Source organism: Thermobia domestica, chromosome 1 (assembly GCF_964235325.1).
Source record: "Thermobia domestica chromosome 1, izTheDome1.hap1.1, whole genome shotgun sequence".
Lineage (NCBI taxonomy): Eukaryota > Metazoa > Arthropoda > Insecta > Zygentoma > Lepismatidae > Thermobia > Thermobia domestica.
The window spans coordinates 103,376,701-103,391,958 of record NC_137454.1 but is presented as its reverse complement, the minus strand read 5'-3'; the positions used below and the strand labels follow the sequence as shown (position 1 = coordinate 103,391,958).

At 36.4% G+C, this 15,258-nt stretch overlaps 1 protein-coding gene across 2 annotated transcripts in view; it reads right to left on the bottom strand.

Annotated features, from left to right (window-relative positions):
* LOC145687808 (dual specificity calcium/calmodulin-dependent 3',5'-cyclic nucleotide phosphodiesterase 1-like) overlaps positions 1–15,258 on the bottom strand; it is a 714,058-nt gene that overhangs the window by 85,872 nt on the left and 612,928 nt on the right. For both annotated transcript variants that reach the window (XM_081761233.1, XM_081761240.1), the window contains one exon: positions 14,147–14,263. In XM_081761233.1, the coding sequence (XP_081617359.1) occupies positions 14,147–14,263 (117 nt within the window). The remainder of the gene's footprint in view (positions 1–14,146; positions 14,264–15,258) is intronic.

Here is a 15,258-nt window from a genome sequence, read left to right as displayed (position 1 = left end):
TTTCTTTAATTATTTTTGGTGCCATTAATATAATGCGAGCTCTTTTACTTTCCTCGTTCTTTTTATCATACCAAAAATCGAGTAGCAGTCTCTTACTTGCTCCCTTGAAAGTTAGAATTGATTCCTTCCCATAACTAATGCACCCATTTGTGACGATCAGTCGTTCACCAATTCTCTTTTTAAACAGCCTTTTCACGTTCTGTTGAATAAATTTAATAGGTCTAAATATAAAAAAATATATAACAATACTAGCAGCGTTCACCCCGCTTCGCTGCGGTCACCCCGGAACGCAATAAACTTTGTTACTTAGATAATTTTTACTTTTTCGCTTTCAAGTGATATGATAAAAACCATAGAAGATTGCAGTAAATCTTAACATTATATCGCCTGTCATTTATGTTAACCCGCCCCGCTTCGCTGCGGTCATCCCGGTGCTGGCATATTGTAAAAGTGTCTGTAAAAATAAGCAAATCAATTAAAAAATTTTAAACAGAAGATTCAAGCTATTTTCCGCTGTATATCGCCTGTCATTTATGTTAACCCGCCGAGTGACACGGTCATGCGGGTTGCATATAAATACGTTTATTTTTACCTATGATGAACTAATAACAAAGGATTTGTGGACACCTGAATGGTCCTGGTAATTGAAAATTAAAGTGATATGATAAAAACCATCTAGGGTCCAAATCCTAATAACCCCCCAAAAATGAAAGAAATTGGTTCAGCCGTATTAGCGTGATGAGCGGACAAAGGATTTTGTACGTTCTCTTTTATATATATAGATTTAATCACCAGTTAGTGATTTTTCTTTAATTACCGCCAACAACTAGGCTCACAACGGAGTAAATACCTCGAAAAGTTATGATCCGATTTTGATTATCTTTTCTTTAAAACGCAGCTTATGAAACACAATCGAAAATATATGAACATGTTTTCACGATTTTCTAATGGTTTAGGAGCATAAGCGTAAAATACTGCAGATTGATCACAAATAACGGTTTTAGGTGTAATTTTGTTTGAATGTATAATATATCAAATTAAAGTGCAGTTCCCGCAGAGTAAAATGGTGTCTTCTAAATTGAAATATCGTTGTTGGTTTGCCAGATACAGGCTGAAATAGTAAACTAGGCGCGTATGGGATGGCGGTCATCTTTGACCACCATTTTGAGTATGAAGCTCACATGGGATATTTTGGGGCTTTTGAGGTTTCATTGTATATGACACAAAGAGTAAATCCTGAGAATTTCAGTTTTTTTTTTTTTTTTTTTTTTTGGGGAATTATATCAGCTCGAGTCCCTTTTTGGGTCTTTGTTTACTGGGCTATTTACCAAGAGAGCGAGTATGAGTGGTCAGTATTGGCACTGTATAATCAAGAGGTGCCAGTATCGATATTGGGCATCTTCACTAGTTTTTCCTGGGTTTTCCTTAACCTCACTACCGGTATGCCTTAATTCCTTCCAAACTTGTATTTCTTTTGAGGTTAAGGGCAAAAATCTTAATCCGCTATACCTATTGCCTCTCCCTTAATTTTGTTTAAAAGAAAAAAGAATTTTAGAATCTGAACATATCACTGAACGGTAGAGACATTATCTACACATAAAGTAATTGTTGTTTTCAATTAAACACTACTTCTCGTTCAGAAACTATTCAATACATATCGTTGTTCGTAAGTAGAATTGCAACAAGAAGTTACTCTATTATATGCTTTTTGAAGTCTTAGTTTCATCTATTGTTTTCTGTTATTTTTATCAGCCAGGGCCACGGTGACTCACTGGTAGAGCGTTTACCTGTGGTGCATGGGGTCTCAGCTCGCGCCAAGATAGCTTTATGGTGGACAAACACTGTGTGCGTGGGTTTTCCCGGGGTTCCCCCGTTTCCTCCCACTTTCTTCATTCCACCAATCCATTCATTTCTCATCATCACCGTCTTCTTTAGCCTAGCCGGCATAAACGCGGGACGTAAAATTTTAAAATTTCATTTCATTTTTTTTAATCAGCCAGTCTACATATTAGTTTACTTTAAGTATCAACTATGTATACACTGTAAATGTTCGGCTTAGTGTCTGACATATCAGCAATGCCATTCGTTATCTTGACTTTTACAGTGCAGTTAACACTGCTTTTTTACGCCTATATGACATCAATCACGGTCAACACTCGTGTGCAATAGATTCACTGTCTTCACGGTGTAATTGTAATTAATTTTCATTTTCCTGATTTTTAATTTTGTGACAATAGGAGAAATGCTCCTACAGAACCATTCGAAAGGAAGCTACACATAGTCCTTTAGGAACATCAACCAAAAAGAAAATTCGTACAAAACTAAGCAAAAAGGCGAGGGAACTTCTTTTCTGTGAATTCGTACTTCCAGATCAGTAGCTAGGGAATCTCGTTTCCATTTGCGAGCACTTTCAGCCTCTCCTGAAACTTTCAGATGTATCTTTACGTAAATAAATGTTAAAAAAAAGCAGTCAAGATATTAAGATGAACTCAAGTTAGCTCTCCCAAAATAGTGTATCGGCTCCTCTTATCATAGTATTCCGGCTACAGGCCTGAGTTTAGTGTATATGATGTTCCGGGAAAATTCACCTATAGTTTGTTCAAAAATCGATTTTTCTTGTTGATCACTTTACAAATTTAGCTATATCCTTTCCATCCTCACACGGAAGGAAATATAGCATTGTTATATTCCATAAAAGCTGTACTACTTCAAATTATTGATATTTAGTAAATAATTCTATTGAGGTTCGATAGATGATAGTGATGGAACATGTGCCTTGAAATTTGACCCATGACCCGGAGACAGTCAGACTTATGACTCACTAGACCCAGTGACCTGAACAGATCCGTGACCAGGAGTGACTTCGGAAAACTCAGTGTGACTCGGACAGCCTCACGATCCAGAGTGACCAGGTCTAACTCAGACAGTCCTACGATCCGGAATAAGCCGGAAACAACGAAACGTGGTCGTACAGATGAGGAGCGTGTGTGTAAGGCTGCTAAGTAGTCTAAAAAAACGCGTTTCTCTCCTCTTTCTCTCTGTTTTCTTACTAAATTTGCCAGTTTCTTTCTCGCATGTTTTGTGCGTCTGTACGTGTCAAAGTATTGCACTGAAAGAAAATTAGAAGGTTTAATACAGTATCGCGGAGAATCAAAGAAAAGATAAGCTATACATTGTTTGTTATGAGGAATGGTCTAAGTTGAATCAAGCGAACATGTAAAAGATATCGTTTAGAGTATAAAAGAATATAAAACTGGTTTCAATGGTACCTTGATTAAGAAACGTCACACCGGTAATCAAATAAATGGATGTTCGAGCTCAAGTAGTGAAAATCATAAATCTACTATAAAATTCTGCAGTAATGCCGCAGAGCTGACATTTTGGCTGTTTTCGATTCAGCGGATTTGTCTGGGTCTCCAGGTTACCGGTTTATCTGATTCTCCGGGGTTGTCCGAGTCTGAAAAGCAAGATCCAGACCGCATGACTTGTAACCCATTCTATGATTGTAAGTAGGTACGCAGTTAGCCTGTATAACCTGTAGTTCTTGTTTACGCCGCCATCACCATCATCATAAGAAACTGCTACCACTGGCAGCTTCCATGCATTACGACCTTGCGCTAATCTCTTAGTTTTCACTTGAGAATTCCTCTCTTTAATGTCGTCCATTAATTGAAGCCTTCTTCTTCCCCTCCCTCTCTTCTTACCTAACTCTTACCTAATATCAATAAAACAATTTCTTCCTAAAGAATGCCCTAACCTAGGGTTTCCCAAAACATGGACTGCGTTTTCCTGATGCAGGGGTGTCATTTAAACATTTTTGACTTCTACGTACGAAAATAAGAAGGGAATTATGTTCATTTCCTCTTCTTACTGAACGTAATTTTTTTCATTTGATTTTCGTTGCACTCAATTAACTTTCCTCGTTCTTCTCCAAACTCACATTTCGAGCGCTTGTCTTTCACTTTTGGTCCGCACAGTAAAAATGTCCCTACTACACATTGGATGAGTCTTTCTTTCCTAAACTCATTTAACGACCTACAAAATAAGTTTTCTTCTTCCTAAAGGTGTTTTTTTTTTTAAATGATTATTCATATCCTTGATTTATTTTCCAATTCACATTTCAGATCATCGTTCCAAGGGCGCCGATTTCTCTGTAAATTTGGGGGGGGGGCATTCAGATGCGGAAGGTATATATATATATATATGAGATTTTAAGACAAATTGCATTCAAATTATATCATATATTGTATATTCTTAAATACAGAAGGAGGCCCACATGAACTTTGGGGAGGCTCGACCCCCCTAGGATCGGCGCCCTTGCATCGTTCTATGTATTTTTTACATTTCACAGTTTCCTTCGTTCTTCCAATTATCATTGCTTTAATTGTTTAGCATTTATTTATAACTGTAATTGTATTAACTTTTTCCCCATAATTTTTTAAACACTTTTCTAATTTTCATTACAGTAAATTTAATGCTGCATAATTACAAATGTGAGTCATAAATCTTGCATGGTAAATAACATATCCGTATTTATTACTGTACAATGACAGCATGTTATCATTCAAAGTATGTTCTCGTGTTGGATTTTGTGCAGCCAACTTTCTGCCAGTTCCTCGATTGCACGTCGATACCACGTCTTGTCCTAGGAAGCAAGGAAGTCAGTCACTGCTATTTCCACCTCCTGCTGATTGGTAAAGCATCGTGATTTCAAGAAGTGCGCAGTGGATAAAAACAGGTAGTAATCCGAAAGGGCTAGGTCCGGACCATATATACGAGGTGTGACATCAGTTCGATGTCATCAAGTTCCTGAATTTTTGTTGCATCGTTGAACAGAGTGCGGTTGCACGTTCAGCCTGTTGCAGTGGCGCGCGCCTTCGCTTACACCAACGCACGAGATTTTTGGCGTAGCATACATGGACTCCAACTGTTCGTAATAAAGGTCGGTATTGATGATCGACCCTTAGGAACGAACTCCGAAGTAAACTGCCTTGAATTAACCGCTTGTATTTCCACCACACATAGAGCATGACTTTATGCTCGAAACGACCTTGTTTGACAACTGATTCTGGAAGTTGACTCTTTCCCAACCATTGATTTTTGTACATTTGGATTTCGAAAAAAAAAAAAAAATCCACTTTTCGCCGCATGTGAAAACCCGTTTTAGGAAATTCATATCACTCATATCGTGCAGCAGTTGTCAGTACACATCCACTTTCCTTTGAGGCAGAGCTGGGGTCAACTCATGTGGCACAATGCGGCGGCTCCTGGTGGTTTTACCGAGTTCACGAAGTTGACGCACTATAGTTGGCCGGGATATGTCTAGTCGGTATGGCAATCGTCGTCCGCTGGTAGATAGATTTTTACTTAAAGGAGTATCGTGTGACCTCAGAATTTTTACCCTGGGGCGGCCAGATTGGCTGATCTTCGACATTTTTTACAATCTACACGAAATTTCTGGAATCAACGAGTTGTTGTGCTGTGGTTCACTGAATTTTCTTTTCTTTTCTTTTTCCTTGCTTTTCTTTTTTTTTTTTCACGATAAATGTTTTGGATTGCAGCCGCAGCGTTATACCCAAGTTGGAACTCATACAGTAACAGTTCACGTATCAGATGTTGAACGCTCATTGTCACTGTCACTAAAAATTAACTGAATATACTGACGAAGTGGTGGTCTTTGTGTTAAATAGCTCGCTTACAACACTACCTCTTGGGCTAGTTTGACATTGTACTTACGATCGATTATAGGATCTAAACGCGCCTACCATTTGTATTGTGGAAATATTGAAAGCTTATGACTCATTTTTGTAAGCTACGTAGAAGTGAGTTTCCTAATCTCAAAAGAAATTGTCCTTAATTGCTTCTAGCAAGTGTTTACTATAAATACTCACTTCATTTACATATCGACTAACAAGTTAACGATTAATATCAATTAACGTTTAACGTATTTGTTTCATGTACTTCATCCTAATTCTTGTTCTAAATAGCAATGAGTGGATTATTTTATTTCGAACATTTGACTGAGAACGAATCCCAATTTTGATTCCCATACTTCAGAAAACAAAGCTCTGCAATGAAAATATTTCACATGCTTACTAAACAAGTTAAGGTCAAGATCGGTAAATTTTGGTTTAAGATCAAGTGAGTTTTGTACTCGTACATCTCAGTCAATATACCGGTCAGGTATGTCACAGTCAGATAGAGATAGAAGAATGATGCCAAATAGGATTCTACTTGTCTTATAAGGCCCTGTATCATAGGTCCTTGGAGAATCACTTGAATATCTTAAATAACAAGACATGTTACCTGATAAGAGATGGCATGGAATACTAACGGTTCTGTAAACAAATTCATCGGATCGATGCGACCTCTGACATTTTCCTATCTCATTTTTTCCTTCATTCTTTTATCTCCATACTGTTTGTCATTTATAACAATTGGATGTTATACTTGAAACACTCGGTATTTCAATATCATTATTATAGATTGTTTTAAACCAAAAAATCAACTGAAACTAGAGAAAACTATATATATATATATATATATATATATATATATATATATATATATATATATATATATATATATATATATATATATATATATATATATATATATATATATATATATATATAGTATATATACATATATACAAGGGCGCATATATATACAAGGGCGCATCCAAGGGCGCATATATATACAAGGGCGCATATATATATATACAAGGGCGCATCCAAGGGGGGCTAAAGGGCTATAGCCCCCTTCCTTGACGCTCAGATTTACATGGATAAAATGGGCTTCAATTCTGCTTTACACTGGATAAAACGTCAAATTATGGTTTAGCCCCTCCCTTGATCATATCCTGGATCCGCCACTGTATATATACACCGAGAGAGAGAAAGAGAAATCTTTATCAAGCCACATACTTCTCTATGGAAACTTAGTGGAACACCTATGTTTTCTTGATTATGACACGTACGCATCTTGGTTATAGCAGCTGTTACTTTATAGTAGGCTTAAGCCTACCTCCATGTACAGTACATAAACCTCCGTTTCTAGTGTTAGCTAGATATGCAGTTTTATAGGCAACTACAAAGCTCCGGAAATGGTGAGCTAACTACTGCTCCATTATTTCCTCAAGTTACTCATAGTACTGTTTCAACAATATCAATGTACGAAGTTGATTACTTTGCCCGAACCCGAAACCAATAATAATAATAACATAACAGAATGACAAAATCATTCATTAGCCATTCCTTTTAAAATAGGAAAGAATCACAAACACAAAGCAAGTATTTTACATTTGAATCCTTTGTTATCAAATAGCTTCACGCATAGATTGGCTTTCTTTCCAGTGAATCGAGCTGTAACAACGCAATATAATGACATTCTAGTGAATCCTGGAATAACGTTTGTGCAGATAAGGATCAGTTGCCATTCTGTTCACAAGCTGTTGATCAAAGTTTCAAAATTTAATGTGAAAATTACGGAGAACATATATGAATCTACGAGAGAAACTACACAGCCTGCAGTATGTTATTTAGTACTCTCTCTTTGTAGGAGGAAGCATGTAAACAAATTCTAGCGAGCTGAATAATTTTTCTATTAAAATTCGTAACTAAAGCTGAGTGTATTCTTTTAAAAAAGTGCTTTATTGTTATTATTTCGTTGTCGATTCAGATACCCTGAAGGAACAGTGGTCATGATACAAAATTCAGCATCGAAATTTACAGGGTGTATCAAAAGTCTGGGCCGTAGGCCAACTTCGTTTTGAATAAAACTACGGTACGTAAAAATGGAAAGAGAGAAAAATTGTTGGAAAAAGGTTGCTTCTAATCTAAAGTGGTGGAATTTTTCCAATCGCACCAACTGTTTGTGATGCATACTCGTAAGGATACACCCTATATTAAATAAAAATGGTAACGTTTCCAGTTTAGTTGGCTGGTCGAACGGAACGTAAGCATTTACGAAAATGAAACTGCGAACGTGCATATATTTACGTGAGGGAACCTAGCACAGGTCAAATTGCTGTATTGATGATATGGTGAGGGTCTGCTAAACTTGCAACGTTCTCGTTTCATTTAACATAGAGTGCCTTACCAGTTTGGAGTCCAAATGGTTGATGCGATTGAAAAAATACAATATTTTAGATTGAAAACCTGCTATTTTCAACAATTTTCCTTCCCTCTGTAGTAGCAGAAACAACCTGCAAACCTCTTGCTGTAAGCTTTGCATTGGAAGTCAGCAAGCTTCCATTCGGCTTGATTGGTAAGCTTGCAAGCATGCCGCAATCTGGATTCCAGTAACCAAGTTACACTGGGGGCAAACTTGCATTCAGTGTTCCATTCAAGCTTGACGCAAGCGTTTTACGCTGGCGGCAAGTTAATAACCAATGAACGTTCACTGATGCTATCTCGCTCTGCTAAGGATCTAAAGTATCGCTTGCAAGTACAACAAAAGGCAGATTATATGAAAGCACACGCTGAAAGAGCAAGCGTACAAAGCCGAAGCCAAGCACGCGCTAACTGGCTGAAAGCTTTCTTGCTACTTGGGTTTCTTTCAACCTTTTAGTATCTTTACTCATAACGAAGTTAGCCTATGATCCAAACTTTTGATACACCCGGTATATGTATACTGGTGGAGATACATTTAAGAACTGCTATAAGAATTCACAGATATAGTTCCAAGTTTGTACACAACAAGAAGGCTACGTGGTGGTAGTAATTCACACATAGTGCTGTGGGACATTCTCAATATATTATACACGGTAAACGTCACTACTCTTAATAGTGCTGATCGTATAAGCGCTGACGTTTCTCTGGTATGGTACCTCACGCTCGCTGGAATCTTGGTGTAATTGTGCGACGGTCGTTGCAACTGACAGTCGGGCACCGTGTCACTTTGTCCAACACATGCTCGATATGATTTAGTACGGTAGACCTAGCAGGCCATAATAGAATGTCTATATCAAGTACAGCATGTAAATTACTCTGACGGAATAAGGATGCGCGTATCCTCCTTCAAGATGGGCTTCCCGACAGTGATCAGTTGAGGTTGGAGAACGGAATCGATGACGACACGAATGTACGAATGTCACATTTCTTTTCACAGGTGAGCGGGATGGGTAGCTTATTGCCCCGTACTAGCTGTGAATTCTGTATGTCGATTGTGAGCACAACCTGGATTTTCCCATTCAGCTGCACGTCTACAGACACGCACAAGGCCCTCACCGTTAGATATCATCGTCACTGATTACAGCATTTTGCCTTAAAATTCCCTTTCTCCCTAATCGCTAAATTTCCAACCAAATTTTTTTTTAGATTAGGAAAATTTATCTCAATTTATGACCACTGTTCTATAGGCTATCATTGAATGATTATCAATCAGGAACTGATATATATTATCTGTTAGTATCATGCATTTATGTATCATGATGAAGACTTTATCATACTGTGTGTAAAAGTGGTCATATTAAGAGAAAATAAATGGACATGTTAAATGATAATAGTTATGATTACGTTAAGCTTAACGCTTAGGCTTAGGCTTAGGCTTAGTATGCAGGGATGGAACTAATACTTCTAATTTTTACTTTATGCAAGTTGTGAAGAGCCGCATCCATGCTAGTTATTATTCAGAAGGTTGAAGGGTTGAATTTAAAATGGCAAACGAAGAGGGTGGGATGATTCTTCAACCACTGCATAAACATACACAGAATTTGATATTTTGAGCCTTCTTTCTTTACAGAAAGCGAACAAAGTGTTTTCGTAGTCTTATATTTTAAAATTTTGTAAATTTCTTCCCGATTGAGTGGGAGAAAGGATTGGAAATACGTATAAATCTTAATACCTGTCCCCTTCCAACTGTTGGTTGTGAAGACACGGAATTCTCTATACGTGGACTTTTTGCATGAGAAATACCAATTTCACTTTAACTTGCACGACTTCAATATGAAAGACGTAGAGGGAGAGATGTATTGGAAGGAAAATATGAAAAAAAATTGTTCATGCTAACTCACGTTTGTCATTTGTCAGTAAGAAATACATTATTCGCAATTTCCAATTAAAATAAATATAATTGGATAAGAAAGGAACTAAATATGTATTAAATTAAACGTTGCATTGTATAGTTATCGCACATGAATACAAAATGATTCTAAAATTACATAATGGAATTTTACCCTTTACTGAATGCATAATGATTTTTTATTATTCATTTCTAGGAATTTGCAATTCATGGCGTTGTTGGAGGGAGAAGGTCAATATTCAGCTGCAAGATTTGCTTTCCACTTGTCCTAGATTTTGACTTTATTAAGATTTTTCACATTTTTCTATAAAGAAGAAAGGAAAGATATCAAAATGAAGAAAAGTTCAAAAGTGACCTTTTTCAAAGAAAACATAAAGTAAGTTAAGTCTGGGAGAGATAATTAGTGTTATTACAGTATATAATTACAAGATGAACGATGAGTATTCTCAACTCGAATGCAGGATGTCGCAGGCTTCAATTTCTTGATCGGCCAAGTTAATTATGATTTCCTCAGCTTTTTTGTGGATCCACCAGACGAGTTTTGGGATGGTTCTTTTAGCATATGGGCTCCTTGTTACATACTTCCAGTGAATGCTTATAGCATCGACATCTAATATGCCAGGAAAATCAATCGTGCCGCACAAGTGGTAAGACAAGAGTGCTCGGTAACAGGTGGACAACCAATTGTATAGCAACATATTCTATTCTAGGATATTTATCTCTAACCTCGCGCAAGGTCAACACACCATGATTCAAATACGCTGTACGTTTGTGAGACAAAGTAATAAAACTTTCATGATTTCCGCAGCGAAAATAGATCACAGTTAATGTGAAAAACAGGTAAACTGTACACAATAAGTAAATATAGTGTGTTTGAAAAGTAACTATACACGTGTCACAATCTAGTACAACAATATGTAACACAGATTTACCCTTATAATAATGGCTAGCAATGGTTTCCATTAATATGCACATCTCTACACGCGTTTGTTCTTATTCTCGAAGCAGTGACGACACCAGCTTTAATTTCTTGGAGGGAAAATGGGGCAAGTGGAGGAACAGATACTTTCTTGGGGGGGGGGGAGCTATTTTTTTGTATACCGGAAATTATAGTTTTATATTATTTGACTTACATTATAATCAGTGGTGCTCTTCAGCCGGTTCGCACCGGTTAGCTAGAACCGGTTGTTAAAATATTTCGAGTTCGCAGAACCGTTTGTTATACCCAGTCATAAACTCACACAGGCATGACCTAGTGAAAGAAAGATGCCATGCCAAGTGAAAGGAATGAGTTTATACACTTGAAATACCATTTCCTGACTTTGACTCCTTAAATCCCGAGCTCCCATATCGCTTATGCTTATGATGTATGCCATAAACTTATCATCATGATTTACGAACAACATGAAATAATTATAATTTTGACAAACTACAGTACGGTACGTTATATATATTTTATATATATATTGTATTTCTATTAGCATAGCAAGTGTGTGTATTGTAAATTTCAGCTTGAATACAAATTTTTCACAGCCAAGAACAATTAAAATATTTAAAGAACCTTGCTTTGTTCTGTACATACTTGCGGGGTGGGGGAACGGTAACGTTTATTATAAGTATCTTTGTTTTTAGAAATTCTTATAGCTACAAGGTTAAACATACGCCGCCTTATGCAGAGTCGTTTTGACATATGATTAGTATCATGCTAAAAGCCTGACTACTGCAGGAAACATATGTTAGTCGAACTCTTTAGCATGTCACTAATCACACGTCAAAACGACTCTGCATAAGGCCCATGATCTCTCAGAACAAAGCATAAGCATTTATTCCTTAATCTCAAATATTCAGGTATCAAGAATGAGAACTGGGATCAAATGAGTGAAGTGGTGAGGGTTATTTATAATTGAAACACATACATACCATTATCAACAATTGTCGATCCATTACTGGATGAAAATCTTTCCAATACTTTTTAACAACCATCTATCTTCGAAAATTTGTTTCCAAGATATTCGCTGTGCTACATAATTTCGTCACAACAATTTGTATTACAATGCAGTGTACGTCGCTATTTGTCACTTGTAACAAATGAAACATTTGATTTTGTCTATCTTGTATAGTTTGTTTTCTAAGAGAAATGTAACTATCTATCTACTCCTAAACCACCCTACCAATCTCGATCAAGTTTTCAACATAGATGAGATTCGGGCCTGGCATGGTTTTTATCATTTCACCTTGATTGTGCAACTTGGGGAGGGGAGGATATATGTATAAATGATCTAAAATTACCAACATTAATGTCAAATCTATAGTTTTCGCGGACGCTGAGATGAACAGTGACACTTGCGATGCCGTTTAAATCCAAATTTAGCCCGCAACTTGGGGACGAGGGATATATATATATAATTGAAAATGAGTGATATTAGTGTTGAATCCATAGTTTTCGGGGTGCTGAGAAAAACAATGACACTTCCAGATGTCGTTTAAATTTAAGTTCAGACCCCATTCGTACTCCTAAGAGGGGAGGATGACATGTAAAAAAATAATTAAAAATGACTGAAATTTCATAGTTTTTGGGGTCCCTAAGTTAATTGGTGGCAGTTTTGGTGCCCTTTGTGTCCACAATTAAAAGTATTGTTCCTGTGCGAAGAACAGGCATTCTGCTAGTACACACACACACACACACATCTTATATATATATATATATATATATATATATATATATATATATATATATACGGCGCCCATCTCTTGCCTCCCTCTAGCGTTGTCACTGTCTCGAAGGCTCTCACAAGTTGTTCACGTGAAATGTTCCTGGTGATATCAGAAATAGCAGTTTGAAGTTGCTGCTAGGAGTGTGTGGAGGTTTCCTCGATAAGCATTACTTTTAGCTTATCGCCAGATAAAGGAACCACGTTTCATCGATATAGAAAATATAGTTCAAAATATCACCAGAATTGTTCACTAGCAGCTGTTGAAACTATCCACTTTCCACAGTATGAGGTCAAAAACTTTTGAACCGCTTTCACTATCTGACGGAAAACGATCTATCACTGTCTATGTGGTGTATTCATCGTTATTACGGAAGACATACTCACTATTCGAAAATTAACTTCATTCTGAGCACATCCAGAAAAATATGGTGTTAATCGTCCAAAGGCAATGAACCATGGATCCTTTATGGTAATTTATTAACCAGTTTGGAATTTAATAGGAATTTAATAATTTAATAGGTCTAACGTCTTACACACATTTCATCTTACAACGAAATATAAATAAACCTGTATTAACCAGACAATAGATGATTACATTCCCTACTTCTGCAAATCATTTGCTAAACATCAAAATCACATGTGTTTTTACTGTACAATTTTCACCTGGTCCTTCTGCTCTTGCAAGAACCTCTATTTCATCTTAATAAAAACTCACTAGAAGCATCTCCTATGTTAACTATTTTGTTTTCCAAAAGTTGATTTTATAATTCTTAATTTCATCCATGATTATATGCTATCAAAACAGCAAACTGTTCTTCAAGCAGCTATCGGAAATGAAAACTGGAACATTAGGTATGAAAAGCTACTAAATTACATTCAAGATTACTTTACAGTTTAACTTTAAAAGTATCATTACTAGTTTTTATAGATGTTGTTATGTATAGGTTTCGAAGTGTATAGACGCATGAGCTTTATTTATGTCTATCACATTTATCATCATATCTCGATGAGAACCTTAACCAGCAGAATCTGTTTTCTTTGTCAAAGAAAGAAAAAAAGGTTTAAAATAATAAGAGGTTATGTAACGTTAAAAATTTACATGTTGACAGCAGAAATATTATTTATAACACTATAACTAACATGAAATTGTCTTTATTTTTCTCTCTCACACACATACACAAAAAAAGTTGAAAAAGTACTAGTTAACATATGAAAAATGAAATAAGCAAAATTCTGCAATTATGACTAGTTACAGCTTACAAAATGATGCAATAAATTTCTCGTAATAATGTTAAAATGATTTGAGTCCAGATTTACTTCAATGAAAGAAAAGAATAATAATTTTGAAAGCAGACTACTAAAAGGGAAAACAAGATGAGTAACTAAGCAACATAACTAAAAACTTTTACCTTAAATTTGTGGATAATGCCATAGCGATTGAGTAGATCGTATCCCAGGTACTTTACAGGTTGATTCACCGTAGACTCGTTCAGAGCAAAAACGTCGAAAGACCATTCGTCAAGCGTCTGAAATAGAAAATATAGCATAAAATAATTTTGAAGTATTATAGATATTGTAAATTACGAAGGTTTCTTTTTATAGAAAAAGAAGTGATTTATAAGGCGATAATATAAAGAAAACCATATTTGTTTTTGATATGAAGTGAACGACAGAAATAATAGTATTTCTGCCAGTTATAAACAATAATATCATCACCACATGTGTTCAGTCATAACTGATAGATTAATTTAAGCAATTTTTTGAAGATTCTGTGCACCATGGTGTCAATTAACTCCTTCGTATTGACGCAGCCGTTGTTTGATTTTAATAATCTTTTTCTTCATTTTCCTTGTTTCCCTTTTATCATATACTACGTTTCTTAAAATTTAATATTCCCTCAGTGTTCTCACCTGTTCCCTTTCGAAGGAAAAACATACAATAATTATATGCCAACACGTAGGACAGATACAGACATATGCAGAGACAACTTCACAGGCAATTGAAGAAATGGAGGAAAATTATGAGAAAATACACGAAATTGTAGACAGGGAGAAGACTTGACTGGATTTTGAGTTTAACGTTCCTTTCAGCAGCGAGGCTATATGAGACGTGGACCTACTGATGAACGTGGAATCCGAACTACATGAGCTCCCGCCGGGAATCGAACCCGGGTCTCACAGGGAGAAGAGGGATACACGGCAAATTGATATGGGAGATTTCAATGCAGAAGACGGAAAGATAGTATCGTAGGGAATTATGGTTTAGGCAAAGAAAAAGTCAATTTCTGTGGACAGAATTCTCTAGTAATTGGGAACACTTGGTTCAACCAGCATAAGAGAAGAAGACATTTATGGAAATCCTTAGTAGACGGCCTAAAATATCACATAGACTATATTACGATTCAGGACTACTACTGGAATAGTTTGACAAAGGTAAAGACCCTTTCCGAAGGAGGCGATATTTTTTCAGATTACAACCTTGCGCTACCGGAAGTAGATATTCGACTGAAAAATGTAGGCAG